Raw genomic sequence first — 25,395 nt, 5'->3', positions numbered from 1 at the left:
CTCTCTCTCTCTCTCTTTCTCGCTCTCTCTATCTCCATCGCTCTCTCTCTCTCTCTCTCTCTCTCTCTCTCTCTCTCTCTCTCTCTATCTCCCTCCCTCTCTCTGTCTCTCTCTCTCGCTATCTCCCTCTCTCTGTCTCTATCTCCCTCCCTCTCTCTGTCTCTCTCTCGCTCTCTATCTCCCTCCCGCTCTCTGTCTCTCTCTCTCTCTCCCTCCCTCTCTCTGTCTCTCTCTCGCTCTCCCTCTCTCTGTCCCTCTCGCTCTCTCTATCTATCTCCATATCTCTCTCTCTCTCTTTCTCTCTCTCTCTCTCTCTCTCTCTCTCTCTCTCTCTCTCTCTCTCTCTCTCTCTCTCTCTCTCTCTCTCTCTCTCTCTCTCTCTCTCTCTCTCTCTCTCTCTCTGTCCCTCTATCTCTCTCTCTCTCTCTCTCTTTCTCTCATTCTCACACTGTCTCATTGTAGTGTTGGAGGTTAATGGGGTGAATACGACAGTGTGTGTGTTCCCTTTCAACTCTGGATCAGAGAGCGACAAGAGGATTGTAACAGGAGTTGGAACTGTCATCCTGTTCGGCTGTGTGCTCTACTCTTGGCAAGACACACACACCGTTTTGCTTTCACCTATGCCCTGCTTTTAGATCAGTGCAGAGAGGAGAGGGGCTGTGTTTTTAGACTTTTAAGATGCTCCCACTGTAGAGATCTGTAGCTGCAGTGAGGTAATTTGTTATTGACTGGAGCAAAAGTGAGAGGGTTTCTGATTGGCTGGAGCTGTTTATAGGGTGTGTGTGATTGGCTGGAACTGTTGAGAGTGTGTGTGTGATTGCCTGGATCTGTAGTGAGAGTGTCCAAATGTGTTTCACATTAAGCTCAGACATACTGCATTTCCTGTGTTCATCTCTGTAAAAGACTCCAGCTATTCTCAACCACAAGTAACTGGAAAAATGTAGGCTTGGGCGATATCCAAATTGTTGTACCTTCATACCGACCTTGTGCCATACCGGGATATTTGGTAATATCGGCATTGAACACAAGGGCCGCTGTTTTCAAACCCCACTGATACTCTGTAATCCGAAGGTTAGCAATGCTAACAAGTACATGTAAAATCCCATAGAGAATGCTAAGTAAATGCTAACGAGCGCATTGCAAACATTTTGTAAAGTTTCTGACCTAACCTATATAAGTATACAAGTAACTCAAAAATGCTACTCACAGTTTGCTGCACGCACAAAACAAATATTAGACAGAAAGGCTCTTGATCCATGGGGGGATTCTCTGCTGTTACCAAGCGAATGCTTGATTTTGGAAGAAGCTAACCATTTAGCTAGATAGCGAACTAGCTACTAAATTAGCAAACCAAATGCACAACTGCAGAGCATTTAGCACATTTTAGACAGTTAACTTAATAGTTATAAGTTATCTAGTTGGCAAACATTTAGTTGTGAATTCCGTACTGCAATTAGATCACCTTGCGCATGCTGCACAACAGTTAGTGACTTACAAGGCTCCAGTCTCTCTTCGTTGTGTGCTTGTAAGCAAACACCACGTGACACGTGACTGGGGACTACCATAAGCTTCGTAATAATGTGACAGGTGATATGAAGAACACAATGTTCTTCGTCTCCTAACGTATTACACAAGTTGACTACAGGTATTTACTTAAAAAGTAGCTACAAATATTCAAATGTATTAAAAAAACTTCAAAGAAATAATTTAAATGATATTGACAGTATTAAAAAACCATCCCGTGGCTATTTCCAAATACCCCTGTATACGGTATATACGGTATACCGCCCAAGCCTAGAAAATACTTCTGACAGATTTGTAATGGTGTGTGTGTGTGTGTGTGTGTGTGTGTAGTTTGACGTCCACCACCAGACGGAGCTCTGCAGCAATGCGTGTGATTAGGAACAGCGTGCCTGAAACTGAGGTAAGACCATCTACACACACACACACACACACACACATACACACACACACACACACACACACACATTACAGATCTGTCCGAATACATTTTTCCAGTTATTAGTGGTCCTGCCAATCACACCCTCTCAATAGCTCAGTGTGTGTCTGCACCAGAGTATGTGAGCAGAGTTGAGCGGTTGGAAATCCCGCTCCTCACTCACAGGAAAAGAAACTGCCGCTCCAAATTCACTCCATTCATTAAAATCACCATTTAACCAACACCCATCTATTTTTGTGACTACCTGGACCTATCATTTGGTTTTGAAGTATTGAAACAAAACCATATGATTTGAATGAAAGGTATTTTAATAAACATGAAAAGGTGAATGTAAGAAGCGCTCATCATTTCAAATAGGCTACATGTCATATTAAACAGCATATAAACACTAAATAGGTCAGGAGCCAGACAGGTAGTCTAAGAAGGAATTAAACATAATTATTTAGGCTATATTATTAGCCTATTGTTTCATTTATTTCAAGGCTATAGCCTACAAAGAAATACATTGTAAAGCATTAGCGAGTGCGACACTCTAGACTGGCAGGAACGTTAAGCGCTCAGCATTTAAACAACATTTTGGTGGATTCAATCATTATAGTCTATAAATTGTGCATATAGGCTGTGACTTACTTAGAATTAAATACAAATTAAATAAAAAATGCCTTATTGCCTTTGAATTCACTTTTAGAAACACGAGTTTGGCCAGAGTCTGTGGCTTCAGGCTCATGCCTGGTGCCTGGAGAGCAGGCCAGCAGTGGAGAATATCCTCTCCGCACTTGAAGAGCCACTGGGGATGCTAAACACCCTTCAGGCCACTCTTGCAAGGCTGGGCAGGGATGCAGAGTTGTATTTTTCTATAGGTAGGCCTAAAGGTTTTTAGGCACAATAGCCCAATCAAAATGGAAAGCTCCTTGAAAGAGGTAATATGTCAGGCCTATTGGGCCAAAATCAATGATAGCCTATTGCATAGATAATAGAACGAAAATGAACTAAACTTTTAAGAGATCAGATTTTTAGTTCATAAATACTTTGCTAGCTACCTACCTCGTTCCTTTCTGTAAGCATGTGCACGTAGTACACCATCATGCTTTCAGGATACGTGTCTTTTCAGATTCCACAGTGATTCTTTAGTTGTGTACACAACTTCACCGCACTCCCTCTCTTGCTCTTGGTTTTCCTCGTCTTTCTTAGTCTCCTTGATTTTGCACCTGTGTGTTTTATCAGTTTCTTTATGAAAATATTTAGTGAACTCCATGACAGTAGCTAAAGCAAGGGGCTATAGCAGCACACAAGTAGCCTACAAATGCATGCTGGGCCTGGCATGCCCTGAGCTCGTGAAGTGAGCGCTTCTGGAGCGGTACTTGAGTGAAATTGGAGCAGGCGAGAAGGCTGACGCTCCAGCCTTTTTGAAACTCGCTCTGCGCTCCAGTCAAATTGGGCACGCTCCACTGCTCGCTCCGCTCCAGCTCAAATGCTCTGGTGTGCAAGTGTGTTCAGTGAAAGGGTTATGTATAGTTGATTAGTTGATACATTCCTGTACAAGTACTAACTCACCTCTCTCCGGCAGAGAGCTCGCTGCTGTTTCTGCTTTGGAGATGACACAGGTAAACACACACATATTCTTTCTCTTTTTCCTTCTCACTGCTTTCTGTATAAAATACCATCTCCCTCAGTATAAATAATAATAATAATAATTATATGCCATTTAGCAGACGCTTTTATCCAAAGCGACTTACAGTCATGCGTGCATAATTTTTTTTTTGTGTATGGGTGGTCCCGGGGATCGAACCCACTACCTTAGCGTTGCAAGCGCCGTGCTCTACCAGCTGAGCTACAGAGGACCACTACTGTACTACTACTGTAACACCATCAGAAAGAGGCAGTGTTCTTGTATATTCTCTCATAGGCATAGTAACAGTAAAGATGCAGGAACAGCATTGGTCAGTAAACAGAGATGATGTCACTGTTTCCAGGAGGTGACTATGACTGTAGTGGTTGGAGATAGACTAGTCAGATAGTAGTAGGAGAACTGAGAGAAGGCTGCAGCTGCCCTCTGGTGGGATAAAGTAGCACTGCAGCCAGGGAAAGAACGGAGAAGAAAGTCACTTCATTTATTAATGTATTATACAGAGAAAAAAATATGAATAAAACAACAAGTGTACAGTTCAGAACAATACAATGGATTTTAAAAAACGTAAGCCCTTCTCAGTAGACCTAATGATTTTCAGAGAGTTTCCTGTCCTGCAGAGGGGAGAGAGAAAAATATAGAGAGAGGAGAGACCAGGAAAAAAGAAGGAAATCAGGAATATTAAATAGTGAGAGTTTTATTGGATAGAGCAGGGTTTATCGAGATTATTATAATGATCTCAAAGAAGTTTTTTTTTTTCATCATACTTTCTGTTTTATGTGTAATGTTGCTGTGGTGTTGTGGTTGTGTTGACTGATGTAAGGTCGTAATAACGTTGCTGTGATCAATCAATCAAATGTATTTATAAAGCCCTTTTTACATCAGCAGTTGTCACAAAGTGCTTATACAGAAACCCAGCCTAAAACCCCAGAGAGCAAGCAATGCAGATGTAGAAGCACCGTGGCTAGGAAAAACTCCCTAGACAGGCAGGAACCTAGGAAAAAACCTAGAGCGGAACCAGACTCTGTGGGGTGGCCAGTCCTCTTCTGGCTGTGCCGAGTGATGATGATAAGACTACATGGCCATCCAGATCGTTCTTCAAGATGTTCAAATGTTCCTAGATGACCAGCAGGGTCAAATAATAATCACAGTGGTTTTAGAGGGTGCAACAGGTCAGCACCTCAGGAGTAAATGTCAGTTGGCTTTTCATAGCCGAGCATTCAGAAGTCGAGACAGCAGGTGCGGTATAGAGAGAGAGGGAGAGAGAAGGTCCGAGACGAGGTAGCACGACCAATGAACAGGTCAGGGTTCCATAGCCACAGGCAGAACAGCAGAAACTGGATCAGCAGCACGACCAGGTGGACTGGGGACGGGGACAGCCAGGAGTCATCAGGCCAGGTAGTCCTGAGGTATGGTCCTAGGGCTCAGGTCCTCCGGGAGGGGAGAGAGAGAAAGAGAGAGGGATGGGAGAATTAGAGGGAGCATACCTAAGATCACACAGGACACCAGATAAGACAGGAGAATTACACTAGATAGGACAGACTGACCCTAGCCCCCCGGCACATAGACTATTGCAGCATAGATACTGGAGACTGAGACCGGGGGCGGGGTGTTGTGGTTGTGATTGTGTTGTGACTATGATGCAAGGTCGTAATAACGTTGCTGTGATGTTGTGGTTAAGACTATGATGTAAGGTCATAATATTGTTGCTGTGATGTTGTGGTTGTGGTTGTGACTGTGATGTAAGGTCGTAATAACGTTGCTGTGATGTTGTGGTTGTGACTATGCTGTAAGGTCGTAATAACGTTGCTGTGATGTTGTGGTTGTGACTATGATTTAAGGTCGTAATAACGTTGCTGTGATGTTGTGGTTGTGACTATGCTGTAAGGTCGTAATAATGTTGCTGTGATGTTGTGGTTGTGACTATGATGTAAGGTGGTAATAACGTTGCTGTGATGTTGTGGTTGTGTTGTCCAGATGACTATGATGAGGAGCAGACTGGAGGAGGACAAAACGTTTTATATGATGAGAAACAGGGAACCATCTACAGCTACACCTACTTCCACTTTGTCTTCTTCCTGGGTTCACTCTACGTCATGATGACTGTCACCAACTGGTTCCAGTAAGTAGCAGAGTTACTGGGAAACTTTAATTATAGCTTCAGTTAGTAGAATAGTTACTGGGAAACTTTAATTATAGCTTCAGTTAGTAGAATAGTTACTGGGAAACTTTAATTATACCTTCAGTTAGTAGAATAGTTACTGGGAAACTTTAATTATAGCTTCAGTTAGTAGAAAGTTACTGAGGAAACTTTAATTATAGCTTCAGTTAGTACAAGAGTTACTGGGAAACTTTAATTATAGCTTCAGTTAGTAGAAGAGTTCGCCTACTGGGAAAACTTTAACTAGGTCCCAGTTAGTAGTAGAGTTACTAGGGAAACTTGAGTATGTCTCTGTAGTTATTCTGCTAATTTAAATGTTGTATAAAGCTAAGAGTATGCTATGTTTGTTTTCCCGTAGCTATGACAACCATAAGATAGAGAAGCTGCTAGATGGCAGTTGGTCTGTGTTCTGGATCAAGATGGCGTCCTGCTGGGTCTGTCTCATCCTCTACATGTGGACCCTGCTCGCCCCAATGGTCTGCCCTAAACGCTTTGAGGCCTAACACACACACACACACTGAAACACAGCCCAACACTACTTTCAGCTTTCTACATGGGTTTTTTGTGTTGCCTTTTGTTTTTAATATTTAACTGTTTTTTATTGACTTTTTTTACCAGTTATGAATACTTTACATGGTTAAGCTATTTTTGCCTTGAAGGCAGTTGATGTCTTTCTTTTTTACTACCATTGATGTATGGAGTTACATTCAGGGTTGGACTCATAGACTGACTCTTGGGGCTGCCTAAAACAATGGGCTGGACCAATGTTCATACAATACTGTGTGTGGCTCCCCATGGCCATAGTGGTACCCTGATTCTGTTATGGGAGTGTCCAGCACCAATGTCATCTGTTATGGGAGTGTCCAGCACCAATGTCATCTGTTATGGGAGTGTCCAGCACCAATGTCATTTGAACCCTGTTTACATGTTTGCTTACATGTGTGTTTTCCATACTTGTCTCTGTTTTCCCGTGATGGACCCAGACCTCCATATTGTTATTTTATTCCCATGAAAAGAAGTTCCATTTCTCAGGCTCATATATCAGCTGGAAGTGTCTTGCTTGCTTGTTATTGAACCCTTTTGTAGAAAACGTTTTCTATGCAATTAAACAAGCTGTTTTGATTTGATTTGCCTGTCATGTGAAACATGTTAATTAGAAGTAAATAGGATAGATTATATCAACGCTCCTTTTGAGCCAGAACATTTGTCGTTTCTACACACACATTTCTTGTACAGTGTTGTGTTTTTCAAACAAGCCTGTCTGACTAGCAGAGTGCTGGCGGGCAGGTAGAGGACTATTGGACCAGAGAGTCACTGCTGTTGAAGGGAGGGAGGAGTAGCTGCATCATGGAGGGGAAAATCAACAGTTTGATTTAAACGTTTGCCAAAGGTAGATCTCAGAAACAAGGAATGGACACGCTCAAGTTTTTCACACGAGTACCTTCTCCCTCTATAACTGCCACAATCCTCCAACTCTTCGGCCCTAGAAACTTCCTTGGTGTGCTCTCTGTTGTTGCCTGTTGCTAATGAAGGGTTACGTACAGAGCCCCTTTCAGGTGTTTGAAAACAGAAGGGGAGGGGGATATGGGCCATGAACCGGGACCTTAGTGTGTAGTGGTGGTTACTCAACACTGGTTGTTGATGTTACTGACTGAACAAACCCAGACCAAGACTTGCCTGACAGGGAGCAAGAAACTCCAAACCTTTCAGCTATTATACTTACAACCCTACAGTATATAACCCTTTTGAAACTAATATGAAATATGTACACTTTGGTTTAATATAATGGTATTTGGTATTTGTTGAAGAAAAACAACTTGAAAATTGTGATATTGAAGATTTATGTATTTTTTTCCTTACATTTCAGATTAGCTAAATATCAGTGGAGTTCGCTGAAAATAATAATCAGATAACCCTATGAGCCAGCAGTTTGATGAGTTTGTTGATGCATATTTATGCCATTAAGTTTCCACTGTGACTGAAGTTTCTTCATTGTTATGAAGGGGTTAAACCCATCTAGAAGAATAGGATGTGTACAGGGTTAGGGTCAATTCATTATCCATTCAGTGATGTCATGGAGGGTATTGGAATTTCAATTAAACAATTAAAAGCTTCCATAAAAAAATTATAATAATTGTGAAGTAGAATTTCACTTCCATTTACTGAATGTACTGTATGATGCTGAATTGACTGGGACCCTGGTGTAAAACATGTGTTGACTGATCAGTTACTGTTTGCTATTATACATGCTATTACACATGTCATTTCAGACTAGTTGTGTTTTGTCATGGCTCCTGTGAATGAGCCAGATGGACATGACATGGTGCTCTACTGCAGCTCAGCTCTACACATTCAGGTCAACCTCATGTTGAATCATTAGGGATCAAACCAAACCTTCTGATTAGGCTGTATGCTGCCATACATGATATGCTGTGGTCCATTTTCTGTTCTCCATTGTTAAGATAATCACTAACGCAAGTGCTCCTCTCCTTTAATTTTTGAAATGGGGGGGTGGGGGAGGGGGGGGTGGAAGGATTACTGTTATACTATTCCAGGTATCCCTACCTCTTTAAGGAATACCTGGAATAGTATTAACAGTAATCATTCTACCCCCCCCCATAAAAAAAAGAAGGGGAAAAAGGGGGTGGTTCTCCCACTGGCTATCCTAAGTTGAATGCACCGATTTGTAAGTCGCTCTGGATAAGAGTGTCTGCTAAATGACTTAAATGTAAATGCACAGGAGTCTGAGTGGAATGTGAGTGTGTTTGTCTCATTTATTTGCAGAGGAGCACTTTGCGTTAGTGAATTTTGGTCTGTGAAGAAGAACATTGAGTGTATGTGTGTACGTGTGCATGTTTCCAAACACACTGCTCACACTCATTCTCTGTACACAGTTTGATTTTGTCCTAAACAAAAAATAAAACGAACACCTTTTAAATTTGTTTGTGTTAAGTGATCTTGATAGCCTCAGCTTGAAGTACAGTGCCTTGGGGAAGAAATCCAACTGCATTCTATTCAACAACAACTAGCAATCTGTTCGATTTAGTAACACACCAAACAAAAGACTCAGAGAGGGAGTTTTATCAAATGTTCAGAATATTTATTCATAGATTTACTGAACAGAAAATGTGCTATATGACACATCTATTGAATGTAGCGTATGATGGACATTGGTTGTTTTAATGTAAGGGCAGTCAATACAGCTCCTTAATCTATCCCCCTTGTCTCTGTCAGTTTTCCTCCAATGGCAGAAAGAGGAGAGACCCTAACTACAGTTTGAACCCCTAGATACAATAACCCTTGCCTCAGATAGTCGACATATACAGGTTTCACTACAATCTACATCAGTCTTTTAGTTGAACAAATTCCACATGTACACTACATTATAGCGTGTGTAGACACAGCATTAACAAGTCATGTCTGGAAGTCTGTTGCCCTGATGAGTAGACATCAGTCTTCATCCCAGGCAAAAGTCTAGCAGTAATAATAATGCTTTTATAAAAGGGATGATTGCTTGTGAAAAGCCCCTCTAAAAGCCTTGCTCCTCTAATAATGCCCTGCATAATGTTGCTTGGTCCCTTCTCCCATCTCCTCTCTCCTCTTTTTCCCTCTTCCTCTCTTTCTCCCCCTCTCTTCTCTGTCCCATCCTCATTGTCCTGTTCTCCTCCTCCTCCCTTCCTTCTCTCCTCTCCCACGCTGGGTGTGTTTATTCAGTGTTCTGGGCACTGTACTCTTGGTAATCTTCAGGGATGGTGTCTGTAGAGGGACAAACAGAACAGAGAGGTGTTGACTTAAACATCCTGTTTCAATGACAATACTTAGACAGCTTCTATCCTATCGGAGTGCTGTGACCGGGGCTAGTATCTGTCTGCTAGTTGGCTGAGTGGGCTGTCACTCACCGTTGCAGCGGTACTTGAGGTTGGACCAGATTATGTTTTCCTGGGAGAAACAGAAGACGCCCAGTCTCCCTCCTCGCATACTGGTGTCTATCTTCACCCCAGAGTCTGCTACCAGGTTAGGACCCTCATAGAAACGCGCCCTGAACACAACACACACACATGGTTCAGAGCGTTTGTGTGGGTGTGTGTGTGTTAGAGTGTGTAGTCTCGAAGCCCGACCCTAGGCAACACAGTGACTAGGGTCTAGTTTCAATGATGGACTCTTGGCATAGAGGAACTACGTCACTGGCTACATCACTACTTTATCTGCTTTAATAAAATACAAAATAATAACTAGAAAGATAGAGATCATGGAGGTTATTTTTAACGAGTGCATTTCGCAAGTGGCTACGTTAACTAAAACCACAGCAAAGATTTTTTGCCTGTAAACGTTCCTCTTTTTTTTTCTTATCGACATAGCCAGTGACGTAGTTCCTGTATGACAAAAGAGTCCATCATTGAAACCAGACCCTAGTCACTGTGTTGCCTAGGGTTGAGTTTTCGAGACTATAGTGTGTGTGGGTGTGTGCGCGTTTGTGTGGGTGGGTGGTTGTGTGTTTCTCACCTGATGTATCCAACCTGTGGTCTGTGCTGTAGGTACCAGCGGTAGGACACCTTGTCCTTCCAGCCCACGTTCCTCTTGTCCTTCCACAGCAGACGTACCTGGTCATTGGTGTCTCCTGTATGCCACAGGGAGTTCCTCAGATACTCCCCTGGACCTGTCTTAGACTTCACTGCCTGAAGGAGGGAGGAAGAGGTAGGATAAGGTAACAAAGAAAGGTCAGAAGCCTTTTGAGATTGATCACTATGTAAAACACATGGGAGCTTGCACACACGCACACACACCCCTATAGCTACCCTAGACCTATATGGCAGCAGGTAGCCTAGCCATTAGAGCCAGTAACTGAAAGGTTGCTGGTTCAAATACCCGAGTTGACAAAGTGAAAAATCTGTCAATGTGCGCTTGAGCAAGGCACTTAACCCTAATTAGCTCCAGGGGCACTGTACTACTATGACTGACTCTGTAAAACAACACTGCACCTATCTGGCGTTTGTGACTATTTATTTGTATTTTTACCTTGAGCTGTATGCCAGGCTCAGCCACAGCTCTGAAGGGTACAGCCTGCCAGTAGGTCTGCTCAGTCTGTTTCCACATGACCACGTAGAAGGAGGAGGAGTCCTGGTAGCCGAAGATGAAGCCTGCGTAGTCATCATCAGTCACCGTGTTGACATGGAACGTCCCCTCAAAGTCCACCCCACTGAACGCTGTGTAGCCTACACACACACACACACACACACACACACACACACACACACACACACACACACACACACACACACACACACACACAGGCTTATTACATACACACACACTGAACAATGTGGGGCCTACACAGACAGCACAGGTGGCAGAGAGAGGGTGGACATCTGCCTGTCAAATGGAAACTGACAGTTGTCATACCTACAGCGAGGCCAGGGTCAGAGTTCATAGTCTGGACTATCTCCATACCCTGGGGAGAGAGAGAGAGTTATGATACTACAGATGGCATACTACTGAAAACTCCACTACCTACACAGCATTGATCAAAATTAATCAAATAACTCAATCAAGGAACGAATGGTTTACTTTATGCTCTTATTTTGCATACTCTTTGATTCTACAACTGTTATCGTTACTCAATATCTGCTAGATGACTAAAATGTCATAAGACGATAAGGTCACCTGGTTGAGAACCACCCAGTTGGGATCAATCTGGGCGTCACCCTCAGGGTCCAGTACTACCGTCTGATAGGCTCTGAAGTCAGTCAGGGTGACCTCAGCGTTCTCTGGACAGTTGTCTATCCTGTCAATCACCTTGTCCTGGTCAAAGTCCCCTGCACACGCATCACCCACACCATCATCTGGAACACACACACACACCACACATACACTAGCGGTCAAGGGTTTTTCTTTCTTTCTTTCTTATTGTAGAATAATAGTGAAGACATCAAAACTATGAAATAACACATATGGAATCATGTAGTAACCAAAAATGTGCTAAACAAATCAAAATATATTTGAGATTTGAGATTCTTCAAATAGCCACCCTTTGCCTTGATGACAGCTTTGCACACTCTTGGCATTCTCTCAACCAGCTTCATGAGGTAGTCACCTGGAATGTATTTCAATTAACAGGTGTGCCTTCTTAAAAGTTAATTTGTGGCATTTCTTTCCTTCTTAATGCGTTTGAGCCAATCAGTTGTGTTGTGACAAGGTGGGGGGGTATACAGAAGATAGCTCTATTTGGTAAAATACCAAGTCCATATTATGGCAAGAACAGCTCAAATAAGCAAAGAGAAACGACAGTCCATCATTACTTTAAGACATGAAGGTTAGCCAATACGGAACATTTCAAGAACTTTGAAAGTTTCTTCAAGTGCAGTTGCAAAAACCATCAAGCGCTATGATGAAACTGGCTCTCATGAGCACCGCCACAGGAATGGAAGAGGAGTGTGTGAATCAGGCCTTCATGGTCGAATTGCTGCAAAGAAACCACTACTAAAGGACACCAATAAGAAGACGAGACTTGCTTGGGCCAAGAAACACGAGCAATGGACATTAGACCGGTGGAAATGTGTCCTTTGGTCTGGAGTCCAAATTTGAGATTTTTGGTTCCAACCGCCTTGTCTTTGTGAGACGCAGTGTGGGTGAGCGGATTATCTCCGCATGTATATTTCCCACCGTAAAGCATGGAGGAGAAGGTGTTATGGTGTGGGGGTGCTTTGCTGGTGACACTGTCTGTGATTTATTTAGAATTCAAGGCACACTTAACCAGCATGGCTACCACAGCATTCTGCAGCGATACGCCATCCCATCTGGTTTGGGCTTAGTGGGACTATCATTTGTTTTTCAACAGGACGATGACCCAACACACCTCCAGGCTGTGTAAGGGCTATTTTACCAAGAAGGAGAGTGATGGAGTGCTGCATCAGATGACCTGGCCTCCACAATCCCCCGACCTCAACCAAATTGAGATGGTTTGGGATGAGTCGGACCACAGAGTGAAGGAAAAGCAGCCAACAAGTGCTCAGCATACGTGGGTACTCCTTCAAGACTGTTGGAAAACATTCCAGGTGAAGCTAGTTGAGAGAATGCCAAGAGTGTGCAAAGCTGTCATCAAGGCAAAGGGTGGCTATTTGAAGAATCTCAAATATAAAATATATTTTGATTTGTTTAATACTTTTTTGGGTACTACATGATTTTCCATATGTGTTATTTCATAGTTTTGATGTCTTCACTATTATTTTACAATGTAGAAAATAGTAAAAAATAAAGAAAAATCCTTGAATGAGTAGGTGTTCTAAAACTTTTGACCGGTAGTGTACATGCCGGATTAGTGTACTGTACATTAATCCATCATTGAGCCAGCTAATTCTTTGTGACATACACACACACACACACACACACACACACACACACACACACACACACACACACACACACTGAAGAACAACTAGACTAGAGAGACCATTGCTATAATACAGCAGGAAGGAAGAGGATCAGTGTTGTGACTGACTGTCCTCATCTGTCTGGTCAGGGTTGACCACCAGTCTGCAGTTGTCTGCTTGGTCCAGGATACCATCGTTGTCATCGTCATCGTCACACTCGTCTCCCTGTCCGTCCTTATCTGTGTCCAGCTGGGAGGAGTTGATGACTGTAGGACAGTTGTCCTTAGTGTTCTGGTGACCATCTCCATCACTGATAGAGAGGAGAGTCAAAGTCAACCCAGTACACTCACTATCAGTAAGTATCACTTCTAAAGGTGAGGATGTGTTTATAGAAGGCTCTACCTGTCTATGTTGGTGTCACATGTGTCTCCTACAAGATCATCATCAACATCTGACTGTGGGAGAAGAAACATAAATATTATTCAATATTCTCATGAGGCTGCACTACCCTGTTACTGGCTACTGGCTACATTAACAGTGGGTTTCTGTCTGGGGTTGGGGTAAAGGTTTGATATTTGGTAGGATATTTGACCTGTGGGTGGTGGTGCTATAGTTGTGTTGTGGCTGTGGATGTGTTGTGGTTGTGTTGTGCAGTGCAGTGCTGTAGTTGTGATGTGCTATGGTTGTGTTGTAGTTGTGCTATGGTTCTGTTGTGGTTGTGTTGTTGTTTTTTTACGGTTACCTGGTTGGGGTTGACCATGTCAGGACAGCTGTCACAGGCGTCTCCCACCCCATCGTTGTCTCGGTCCCTCTGGTCTGGGTTGGGCACACGCTGGCAGTTATCCAGAATGTTCTTCAGGCCTGCCCACAAAACACACACACAGATGAAAACACAGACACAGTTCTTTTTCTAGTCTGAGTGTTAGTTTCCTCGGGCTCCAGATGACAGTGTTTGTTTAGGGCAGAGGTGAATAGTTTCCACTGGCTCTCAGCTGCTGGCAGGGTTTATAATGGAATGGGAGAAAAAAAAATCAGAGGAGACAGACATGACCAAGCGCTCAGTGTTAGAGGGGGAGACATGACCAAACGATCAAGGGGTTGGAGACCTGCCCCAGTGCACAGACAGGAAACATCAAACGCACACACACACACACGCACACACACACACAATAAACCGGGGTACACTTTCACTGCATCTGCCAATGGAACAAATGAGAGGTTTTTTTAAAGGGTAATCTAGTAGCTAAAGAGCACATCATTCAGAATCAGAGCTTTTTATAAAACAACAGCTACGATTCCAAATGGATCAATTATAATCAGAAATGGGAACTCATTTAAACCAATGTTTTACTAGTGTTTTGAACTTTATGAGGCTGAACCCTACCCCAGCTCCTGTTTTCCCTGTAAAGAGATGAGCTAATAGGTAGAAGACTTCCCACAGGGGCCAGTATGAAAAAAATAAAATAATAATAATAATAAAAGATTATGCACTCACTAACTGTAAGTCGCTCTGGATAAGAGCGTCTGATAAATGACAAAAAAAAAAAAAAAAAATTAATAAATAAAATACTTTGATGGAAGACAGACTGATACAGACAGAGGATGTGAATGGATTCAACAGATATGGTTCTGCTCTGTTGAAGACAATGATCAAGTCTGGAACCGCTAGAGACAGGAGACATGCTGTTTTAAACCAGACAGCTAAACTGACCTCAGACTAATTGTGGTTTTGGAAAATAGATCTTAACGTCATGGATAAAGACGTCTTAATGTGACAAAGTACTGCTACAGTCACTACCTTAAAATAAATCACTAGCTGTGGTACACTTTCCTTCTGTCTCCAACTCTCTAATGACCAAAGCCTGGGGAAGGCATGTCAAAGCACGCACACACACACACCGTCTCCATCCATGTCATCGTCACAGTCATCGCCTAGCCCGTCCTTGTCTGTGTCCCGCTGATCAGGGTTTTCCGTCGTCAAGCAGTTGTCACACGCATCGCCATGGAGATCCTTATCGCTGTTCTTCTGGTCCACGTTAGGATGCAGCCAACAGTTATCCTGAGTTACACAGAGACAGGGTTACTGCACGTGTTAAAGGTGTATCCTACCTGCTTGTGAATATACTATACGTTGTGTACCTCTATGTTAACGATGCCGTCACTATCAGCGTCATCATCACAGGCGTCCCCAAGCCCGTCCCTGTCTGCGTCCTCTTGGCCAGAGTTAGGAACAAACACACAGTTGTCCTGGAAACAAACATGGAGGCTGCCTTACTAAGGGGGAGAGGGAGAGGGTGAGAGAGAGGGAGAGGTAGAAGGAGAGGGAGAGGTAGAGAAGTAGATGACCTGGATTTTACCTTCTTACAGCTGTTGTCCCTGCACCTCAGCTTGTCGTCAGGATAAGCATCTATGTCTGTGTCCTTCCCACACACATAGCCGTTACCTGCCCACCCTATGTCACACTGATGGGCGGAAGAGGAAAGGTTTTGGATTAGATTTTAGATTGACTGCACATTAATGTCACGTGTGTGTTCTCACCTGGCAGCTGATGCTCCCGTCTCTCTCCACTACACACTGTGCATTGTTGTCACAGGGGTTGGGCTGGCTGTTCCCACAGAGCCTCTCCCCCCTGCAGCCCCTCACCTGGTCCCCAGAGAAGCCACTCTTACACTCCCCACAGCGGAATGAACCCTGGGAGAGACAACAAATACAGGCCCAGGCTTCAACTCAGGCCTACTATCAACAGGCTTAAATGGGAATATTCAAGCTGCTGTGACTCTTACCCTGGTGTTGTGGCAGTGAGAGTTGGCGGTGCAGCCTCCATTGTCAGGAGGACCCTGGCATTCATCTATGTCGTCACACACCTACAGACACACATGGAGAGGAATACACACACACACACACACACACACACACTGTAACCAGTGGTGTAGTGGTGCTTGGAGAAGTGGGTAAAAATTTGCTTGGAGAAGTGGGTAGAAATTCCCAAAGGGCCCGCCCGACAAAGGAAAGGCGCCCTGTGTGAAAAGTTCTATGACAAACAGTGACATACACTCTGAATTACCTAAAATGATCAATCCTTATTGGTCTTTCACAGTCAGGCCAACCCAAGCTGTACTGTGCAAGTTGGCCTACTGTTGAAATTGATCAATGAAGCTGTCAACTGTGTCAGAAATTCACAGGTTTCTGATTTTCCCTTTTTGGAGGGGTTTTCGCTCTTTTTTTTTTTTAAACAACAACATTTGAAGTTTTAAGTCCACAACAATGCTTAAACCACATCAGGAGACCACTTTTGAGGTTTGGGAAAAATCTAAGACATTTTTATTTTTGAGTGTACACTACGGGTCAAAGGTTTTAGAACACCTACTCATTCAAGGGTTTTTCTTTATTTTTACTATTTTCTACATTGTAGAACAATAGTGAAGACATCAAAACTATGAAATAACACATATGGAATCATGTATTAACCAAAAAAGTCCAAATATATTTAAGATTCTTCAAATAGCCACCATTTGCCTTGATGGCAGCTTTGCACACTCCTGGCATTCTCTCAACCAGCTTCATGAGGTAGTCACCTGGAATGCATTTCAATTAACAGGTGTGCCTTCTTAAAAGTTAATTTGTGGAATTTATTTCCTTCTTAATGCGTTTGAGCCAATCAGTTGTGTTGTGACAAGTTAGGGGGGGTATACAGAAGATGGACCAAGTCCATATTATGGCAAGAACAGCTCAAATAAGCAAAGAGAAACGACAGTCCATCATTACTTTAAGACATAAAGGTCAGTCAATACGGAAAATGTCAAGAACTTGCAGTCGCAAAAACCATCAAGCGCTATGATGAAACTGGCTCTCATGAGGACCGCCACAGGAATGGAAGACCCAGAGTTACCTCTGCAGCAGAGGATAAGTTCATTAGAGTTACCAGCCTCAGAAATTGCAGCCCAAATAAATGCTTCACAGAGTTCAAGTAACAGACACATCTCAACATCAACTGTTCAGAGGAGACTGTGTGAATCAGGCCTTCATGGTCGAATTGCTGCAAAGGAACCACTACTAAAGGACACCAATAAGAAGAAGAGACTTGCTTGGGCCAAGAAACACGAGCAATGGACATTAGACCGGTGGAAATTTGTCCCATGGTCTGGAGTCCAAATTTGATATTTTTGGTTCCAACCGCCGTGTCTTTGTGAGACGCAGTGTGGGTGAAAGGATGATCTCCGCCTGTGTAGTTCTCACTGTAAAGCATGGAGGAGGAGGTGTTATGATGTGGGGGTGCTTTGCTGGTGACACTGTCTGTGATTTATTTAGAATTCAAGGCACACTTAACCAGCATGGCTACCACAGAATTCTGCAGGGATACGCCATCCCATCTGGTTTGGGCTTAGTGGGACTATCATTTGTTTTTCAACAGGACAATGACCCAACACACCTCCAGGCTGTTTAAGGGCTATTGTACCAAGAAGGAGAGTGATGGAGTGCTGCATCAGATGACCTGGCCTCCACAATCCCCCGACCTCAACCAAATTGAAATGGTTTGGGATGAGTCGGACAGCAGCGTGAAGGAAAAGCAGCCAACAAGTGCTCAGCATATGTGGGAACTCCTTCAAGACTGTTGTATAAGCATTCCAGGTGAAGCTGGTTGAGAGAATGCCAAAAGTGTGCAAAGCTGTCATCAAGGCAAAGGGTGGCTATTTGAAGAATCTCAAATATAAAATATACTTTGATTTGTTTAACACTTTTTTGGTTACTACATGATTCCATATGTGTTATTTCATAATTTTGATGTCTTCACTATTATTCTACAATGTAGAAAATAGTAAAAATAAAGAAAAACCCTTGAATGAGTAGGTGTTCTAAAACTTTGGACCGGTAGTGTATAGCACTGTTGTTTGGTTAGCAGTGTTTCTGTAGCGCACAAGTTTGCAAAACAAATGGCTACTGGATTGATGCAAATAATCATGATACCATTATGTCAGGTAGGCATAGGCTACTTTGTAGTTAGTTAACATTTAATGAGAAGGTTTTTGAGAAAGCCTTTCCATCTACCAGAAGACAGTTAGGCCTGTCATTAGAATCGCTATATCTTTCCTTTTCCTTCATTGTTTGAAACCTGGATGTTTTACTTCATATTATGACGCATGTCTTGCGTTGCTTCAAAGTAGCCTATAACCAAAATCCCACCATAGAAAAGTGGAGGCAATTATTTTATAAAGACTTCCTCATATGTGCTCTCCTGCTCTATTGGTTTTCAAATGAACTTTCTTTCATTGTCTTGCAGCCAAAGGCATGATCCTATTCATATTAGCAACACATGATTGTTGTTGCATCTTTAGATTTAACCTCTTTCTAAATTTCAAACGTATATTTCAATCTCTGTCCATGAAACCGCTCGCATGTGTGGTGCGCATTATAGACTGTTTTTTACCTGCAAATTGCATTTTGGAACATTTGCGCGTAGCCATCTGCACATTGCTGCACTTAAAATGAGAATAAATAATATTTGATCAACATTTTAAGCTAAGCATTCTGATCTGTTACATCTGCCTTATTAATTGATACAGCTTATACCCCCACTACACTACTTTGATAGTCATTGTGGGTATTAAGAAGTGAGTATGTGCAATGCCCACAAAAATAAGTGGGTATATGGTGTATACCTGCGTATACCCTCCACTACACCACTGACTGTAACAAGGCACAATAACAGCAGCTCTCTTAAGTATAACACACTCTATACCGTGTGCCTATTACTGTTTATAAGCAATTTGCATGTGTGGTACCTGTTTGTGTGACTGTGTGGTACCTGTTTCTGTGACTGTGTGGTACCTGTTTGTGTGACTATACGTTACCTGTTTGTGTGACTGTGCGTAGGACACTCCCACTCCGTTGATCTCAAGACCAGTGTATCCCAGAGGGCATCTCTCACAGCGGAACCCAGGAGCCGTGTTCACACACCTCACACCGGGGAAGCAGGGGTTAAACTGGCACTGCAACACACACGCACACACACACGTTAGTGTTCACACCATACGCTGGGGAAGTAGGGGTTAAAGGTTCAACTGACCCAGTAACACACACACCCCCCTACCTCGTCCACGTCATCACAGTAAACTCCGTCTCCAGTGTATCCGTCGGGGCAGGGGGCGCAGGTGAAGCGTCCTCCCTCGGCCGGGATACACATGTCCTGATTGAAACACACACCTGGACTACACTGGGACGGGCCTGGCCGTGCACCTGTACCTGGGCCTGACGCCATGTTGCCACTCAGACCTACAGACAGAGACACACGCATGTATAGTATAACAACGCACATAACTTGAGTATCCTCAATCAGTATCAGTCTCATCAGTATTTTATTAATCAGGTTTCAGTTGACAGTTAAAATAAGAGCATGCATATAAGTAAGTCATTCATTATTATCAGAAATCATTAGTCCTAAGCAGTAACAGTAGCATTGTATTAGTAGTAATAGATCTAAGAGAACAGCTTACCACATGCCAGACACTCTGAGATGGTGTTTCTAAGGAATGTGGTCTCCTTAATCTTTTAGGGGGAAAGAAAATACCAGTTTACTGTAGATACAGAGAAAAATACATACATGGTGGTGCCTTACAAGGTGAGGGTACAACATCATATCTACTGTAAGGCAGGAGATGTACCTGTTGGAGGAGCAGGTCCTTCATCTCTGACATCATCTTGTTGAGCGCCAACATCTGAGACGGGTCCTGTCCGCCTGCCTGGAGGCCTGTGGGAAATGCAATCTTTAGCTACAGTTTAGCTAAAGTGTATTTCTATGTTCCATCATACAGACTACATGACTTGATGGTTTATGCTAACTTATGTCGAAATGCGGGTCTCAAGTGGGTCAAATGTACAGTATGGCAGAGACCCACAATGTGACATCAGAAACAGTCAAGTCATGTTTCAGGCAGCCTGATAGCCTTCATAACAGGCCTGTGTTCTTACCCAGTAGCTGAATAGTACCCAGAGACTCGCTCTGCTGCATGCTGCAGTCCTGGAGTGTAGCAACGTTATTTAAGGTGTCCTCTATCACCAGTTTCAGGTCCGTCAACTCATCCTGACAGAAACAGGTGGACAAGAGGTTGGTGAGTGACAACACAAAAAAATCTTACTCATCTGTATCTATGCTAGTCTTGGGTCTCACCTGCCCGGTTGGCTGCAGGGTCCTAAGCGCCACCATGTTGTGTCCAGGTGTTAGCGTCCCAAAGGCAGCAGGCAGCTCGTCCACAGTGTGAGCCAGTCTACAGTCTACGTAGACCGCCATACGACCTGGTCCTCTCTGCAGACCGCTGGCATGGATCATCACATGATGCTCTTTGCCGTCCGCCAGAGAGGGGTGGTTAAAACTGGTGGTGCCAGCCCTACCATCAGTCTTCTGGTAACGGATCGTCACTGAGGGAAAGTTCAGTTAGTTGCATAGGAATGATATTCAAAGAGGAAGGGAGAGAAGGAGGAAAAGAGAGAGATTTGATGTTTGTAAATTGAGACAGACAGCATGGCAGTGTTTACCCTTGTTGAGTTTGGCCTGCAGGGTGAATTCCAGGTACTTGCTGTTGTCCCTGGGGTTGATGATGCTGTAGAGATGAGAGGGGGATTTGCTGTGGAGCCTGAAGGAGGAGAGGAGGAAGGCCTCATCCAGACCTTTATTCTTCAGCCCACCCTGCGTCAGGTCAGGCAGGCAGTCTGGAGACACCAGCAGGTCGTACACTAACACAGGAAACACAGACAACACAGAGGCAACATTTATTCAGAAGTCATGTGTTTGTGCCTGTGTGCATGCATGTGTGACTGTTATTGGTGAGTTTAGTAAGTGTGTGACTTCATGCCTGTGGCAATCACTGACGAGCTGTAGAACTGCTCCTGCTGAGTGTCAGGGCTTTATGAAGTGGTAGACTGTGCATGTGTGTGTGTGTGTGGTGCCACTGTTTTATGAAGTGGCAGATTGACCAAAGGGCCAGCAGTGAACTCTTTCCACTGGAACAAATCCACTGCTGCTTCAGCCATGACCCAAATTCTGGAATAATACAAAGAAATGTGTGTTTGTATGGAAAAATTGATGTGTATGGATTCCAGAGAAATTAAGTTATTGCTCAAATACTTTCCTAAAGCCAATCAGTGTCATTCTACTTTCCCAGAGCAGGCTTATTTGGGTCACCCTATCGATAGATGTGTAAGTATGCAGCCTTTTCCACAACACAATGCATTAAACCCGAACCCATTAAAGGCAATAATTTTAACAGAGCCCCTGCTAAATATATCATTATACTTCATCGTAATCAGAAAATCACTGCAGAATGCATGATTTAATGACTAAGGGAGAAATGACAGATTCAGCAGAGAAGCAAGGTTAGAGATTCAGATTTGGTGTAGATTTAGAAGTTACAGATTGCATAGATTAAGAAGGTACAGATTGAGTATATTGATAAGGTATTACAACAAATAAAGGTTACTGGTGTGCTACTTTAAGAGCATTTTGATAGGTCAAAGAGGGGTATTGATAGGTGATAGGTTGAGGTACTCACCAATGCCTTGTGCTGTGACAGTCGTGGCCAGCTGTAGCATCAGCAGAGAAAGGACCACTTTTCTGATCCACACCCCCATCCTCACACTTCCTAGTTTTCAGCCTTCAGCACAAACCAGTCCTGAGAGCCCAGGCTGGGTCACCGTCACAGCTACTACACAATACACCTGGTCCTACAGACAGGGATCAATACAGCAGCTATCTATTTAAAATGGCCCTGGTGCTGACTGATAGATAGATGTTGAAAGCAGAGTCCAAGTAGCAGAGGTGAGATTCTCCTGTGGCTACAGACTGGCTTTTTAAAGGGGCCAGACTTTAAAGTAGAGGGGTGTGTTCCTACATTCCTGTAGCTGCAGAGGGGTTTTGAAAGGGGAGGGTAATGTCTCAGTGTTCCTGTAGTGACTGGGTTTTTAAAGAGATGTTGTGTGTGTTTGTGTATGTGTGTGTGTGTGGAGGGAGATGTCCAGACCTTGGACCTTAAGACGGTTTCTAACTCTGGAGGAGTTTCAAGTTGAGAGTCTGGTACTCATCTCTGTCTCTGAGCTCCTTTTGGTAACCACAATATATTTCTACATCTTAGAGGCTTCAGAAAAACAGACATTTACCATTCCCAGATGCATTTAACACATTCTGTGTGTTGGTCTGTCTGGTTTTCTATTTTCTCATTTTATTTTACCTTTCTTTGACCAGGAAGTCTTTTAAGGGAGAGAAATTAAATCTATCAGATAATCACACCATTTCCTATAGTTGAAGTGTCCAAGTGTCCAAAGTTCAGTTCACCCAAATACCAGTTTTGGCTGTGGGCACTGGCCCACCCTATTCCCATCAGGTGCTGGACGGATGCCATATTGGAGCCTTTGCCTATGACACAAAGGGAAAAATCTCAGGGGTAAAATCTCATACAGATAAAACCAGCTGGAAGGAATAAGAGTTACTGAAAATTACACAATGCATGACCATGTCATAAAATGTCCAATAAATACATCACATTCTTTCTCCTGGACATAGCGTTCTACATAAAATTATTTATGATATTTACTTATAAAGATATAGGGCCCAGGAGACCTATGTTCTGTAGTAGAAAACCACCTTTAAAATAATTACTATTTTAAGACATGGAGAGTCCATTGTCATATGCATGGACATGTAGAGTTAGATCAGTGTCAAGTCTGACTGCCATAATTGTTCTGCTATGTAACTTCCTAGTAATGGAGTTCCCCCTCATAAAGTACTCATAAACATCAACAACATAGGACATAATCATAGGTCTTATGGTCATTGAGCTGCAGTTGATGAATACAGGCCCTGCAGGTTGTAATGTAACAGAAGGACATTCATTGAAGAACACACATCCGTAAAGTGAGTGTGGAAGAGGTGAAAAAAGTATTGTTATCTATCAACAATGATAAGCCACCTGGGTCTGACAACGTTGATAGAAAATTACTGAGGATTATAGCAGACTATATTGCCACTAATATTTTGCCATATCTTCAATCTAAGCCTACAGGAAAGTGTGTGCCCTCTGGCCTGGAGGGAAGCAAAAGTCATTTTGACCCTGCTGGTCATCTATGAATGTTTGAACATCTTGAAAAACAATCTGGCCTTAATGGCCATGTACTCATATAATCTCCACCCGGCACAGCCAGAAGAGGACTAGCCACCCCTCAGAGCCTGGATCCTCTATAGGTTTCTTGCTAGGTTCCTGCCTTTCTAGGGAGTTTTTCCTAGCCACCGTGCTTCTACATCTGCATTGCTTGCTGTTTGGGGTTTTACGCTGGGTTTCTGTATAGCACTTTGTGTCATCTGCTGATGTTAAAAGGGCTTTATAAATACATTTGATTGATTGACTGATTCCGCTACCCAAGAATAGCAAAGCACCCTTACTGGCTCAAACAGCTGACCAATCAGCCTGCGACTAACCCTTAGTAAACTTTTGGGAAAAAATTAGTTTGACCAGATACAATACTATTTCACAGTAAGAAAATTACTGACTTTCAGCATGCTTATAGAGAAGGGCACTCAACATGTACGGCTCTAACACAAATGACTTATGATTGGCTGAAATAAATTGATAATAAGAAGCTTGTGGGAGCGGTTTTGTTCGTTTTCATTGCAGCTTTTGACATTATTGATCATAATCTACTACTGGAAAAATGTATATGTTATGGCTTTACATACCCTGCTATATTGTGGATTGAGAGTTACCTGTCTAACAGAACACAGAGGGTGTTCTTTAATGGAAGCCTCGCCAACATAATCCAGGTAACGTCGGGCATTCCCCAGGTCAGCTGTCTAGGCCCCTTACTTTTTTCAATCTTTACTAATGACCTGCCACTGGCACTGAGTAAAGCCTGTGTGTTTATGTATGCTGATGACTCAACATTATACACGTCAGCTACCACAGCAAGTGAAATCACTGCAACACTTAACAAAGAGCTGCAGTCAGTTTTAGAATGGGTGGCAAGTAATAAGCTAGTATTAAATAAGTGAACAACTAAAAGCATTGTAATTGGTGACAAACCATTCATTAAAACCCTAAACCTCAACTAAATTGTGTAATGAATAATGTGGAAATTGAGCAAGTTGAGGAGACTAAACTGCTTGGTGTAATCCTGGATTGTAAACTGTCATGATCAAAACATAATGATGCAACGGTAGCTGAGGTGGGGAGGGGTCTGTCTGTAATAAAGAGCTGCTCTGCTTTCTTGACATTGCTATCAACAAAACAAGTCCTACAAGCCCTAGTTTTTTCGCACCTGGACTACTGCCCAGTCATATGGTCAAGTGCCACAAAGAGGGACATAGGCAAATTACAGTTAAATGTACATGGAGAGCTGACATCAATGACATGCCTGTCAATCTCTCCTGGCTCAAAGTAGAGGAGAGATTGACTGCATCACTACTTGTCTTTGTGAGAGGTATTGACCCCACAAGACATGCCACAAGGGGTCTCTTCACAGTCCCCAAGTCCAGAACAAACTCCTGGAAACGCACAGTACTACACAGAGCCATGACTATATGGAACTCTATTCCACATCAAGTAACTCAAGCAAGCAGTAAAATCATATTTAAAAAACAGAACAACGCGGACTGTGAAGAGACACACACACACAGGCACACACACATGCATTCGCACACACACACGCTAGCACACACACTCTACACACACGTACATTGTAATGTTGTTGCATAGTGGTATTATACATTTTGTATTGTAGATATGCAGTGGTGTAATAATGTTATATGGTGCACTGTTTTTTTGTGTGTGATGTAAGCAGCGGTGGAAAAAGTACCCAATTGTCATACTTGAGTAAAAGTAAAGATACCTTAATAGAAAATGACTCAAGTAAAAGTGAAAGTCACCCAGTAAAATCCTACTTGAGTAAAAGTCTAAAAGTATTTGGTTTTAAATATACTTATGTATCAAAAGTAAATGTAATTGCTAAAATATACTTAAGTATCAAAAGTAAAAGTATAAATAATTTCAAATTCCTTATATTAAGCAAACCAAAAGGCACCATTTTCTTGTTTTTTTAATTTACGGATAGCCAGGGGCACGCTCCAACAGTCAGACATAATTTACAAACGAAGCATGTGTTTAATGAGTCCGCTAGATCAGAGGCAGTAGGGATGACCAGGGATGTTCTCTTGATAAGTATGTATATTAGACAATTTTCCTGTCATGCTAAGCATTCCAAATGTAACAAGTACTTTTGGGTGTCAGGGAAGATGTATGGA

The 25,395-nt window shown here is 42.9% G+C and overlaps 2 protein-coding genes across 3 annotated transcripts in view; one reads left to right on the top strand and one right to left on the bottom strand.

The window, feature by feature from the left end:
• Positions 1 to 6,875, top strand: part of LOC121584943 (serine incorporator 5) — a 57,364-nt gene extending 50,489 nt beyond the window's left edge. For both annotated transcript variants that reach the window (XM_041901208.2, XM_041901209.2), the window contains 5 exons: positions 463 to 589; positions 1,855 to 1,924; positions 3,528 to 3,564; positions 5,565 to 5,709; positions 6,107 to 6,875. In XM_041901208.2, coding sequence (XP_041757142.1) covers positions 463 to 589; positions 1,855 to 1,924; positions 3,528 to 3,564; positions 5,565 to 5,709; positions 6,107 to 6,251 — 524 coding nt within the window. In that variant the 3' untranslated portion in view covers positions 6,252 to 6,875. The remainder of the gene's footprint in view (positions 1 to 462; positions 590 to 1,854; positions 1,925 to 3,527; positions 3,565 to 5,564; positions 5,710 to 6,106) is intronic.
• A 1,951-nt stretch (positions 6,876 to 8,826) lies between these two features.
• Positions 8,827 to 22,012, bottom strand: LOC121584944 (thrombospondin-4-B). Its single transcript, XM_041901210.2, has 22 exons — positions 21,659 to 22,012; positions 20,646 to 20,843; positions 20,281 to 20,528; positions 20,082 to 20,193; positions 19,775 to 19,860; positions 19,607 to 19,658; positions 19,204 to 19,385; positions 18,965 to 19,102; positions 15,899 to 15,979; positions 15,654 to 15,806; positions 15,473 to 15,577; positions 15,255 to 15,362; positions 15,015 to 15,174; positions 13,858 to 13,976; positions 13,518 to 13,570; positions 13,244 to 13,425; positions 11,410 to 11,588; positions 11,149 to 11,197; positions 10,765 to 10,961; positions 10,252 to 10,424; positions 9,648 to 9,787; positions 8,827 to 9,504 (listed from the first exon to the last, which is right to left on the bottom strand). The coding sequence occupies exons 1-22, from the start codon at positions 21,735 to 21,737 to the stop codon at positions 9,455 to 9,457; spliced, it is 2,844 nt and encodes a 947-aa protein (XP_041757144.1). The 5' UTR covers positions 21,738 to 22,012; the 3' UTR covers positions 8,827 to 9,454.
• Between the last annotated feature and the right edge of the window lie 3,383 nt (positions 22,013 to 25,395).

Source organism: Coregonus clupeaformis, chromosome 16 (assembly GCF_020615455.1).
Source record: "Coregonus clupeaformis isolate EN_2021a chromosome 16, ASM2061545v1, whole genome shotgun sequence".
Classification (NCBI taxonomy): Eukaryota; Metazoa; Chordata; class Actinopteri; order Salmoniformes; family Salmonidae; genus Coregonus; species Coregonus clupeaformis.
Note: the sequence above shows the minus strand (reverse complement) of the source record. Positions and strands in the feature narration are given on the sequence as shown.

Bases quoted from the DNA above. Each gene is read 5' to 3' on its own strand.
- LOC121584944 (XM_041901210.2), bottom strand. From the start codon at position 21,737: ATGGGGGTGTGGATCAGAAAAGTGGTCCTTTCTCTGCTGATGCTACAG. The intron at 15,807-15,898 runs GTAAGAGTCACA...TGTCTCTCCCAG, and splicing joins CTCACTGCCACAACACCAGG to GGTTCATTCCGCTGTGGGGA. The intron at 10,962-11,148 runs GTATGACAACTG...GTGTGTGTGTAG, and splicing joins TGACCCTGGCCTCGCTGTAG to GCTACACAGCGTTCAGTGGG.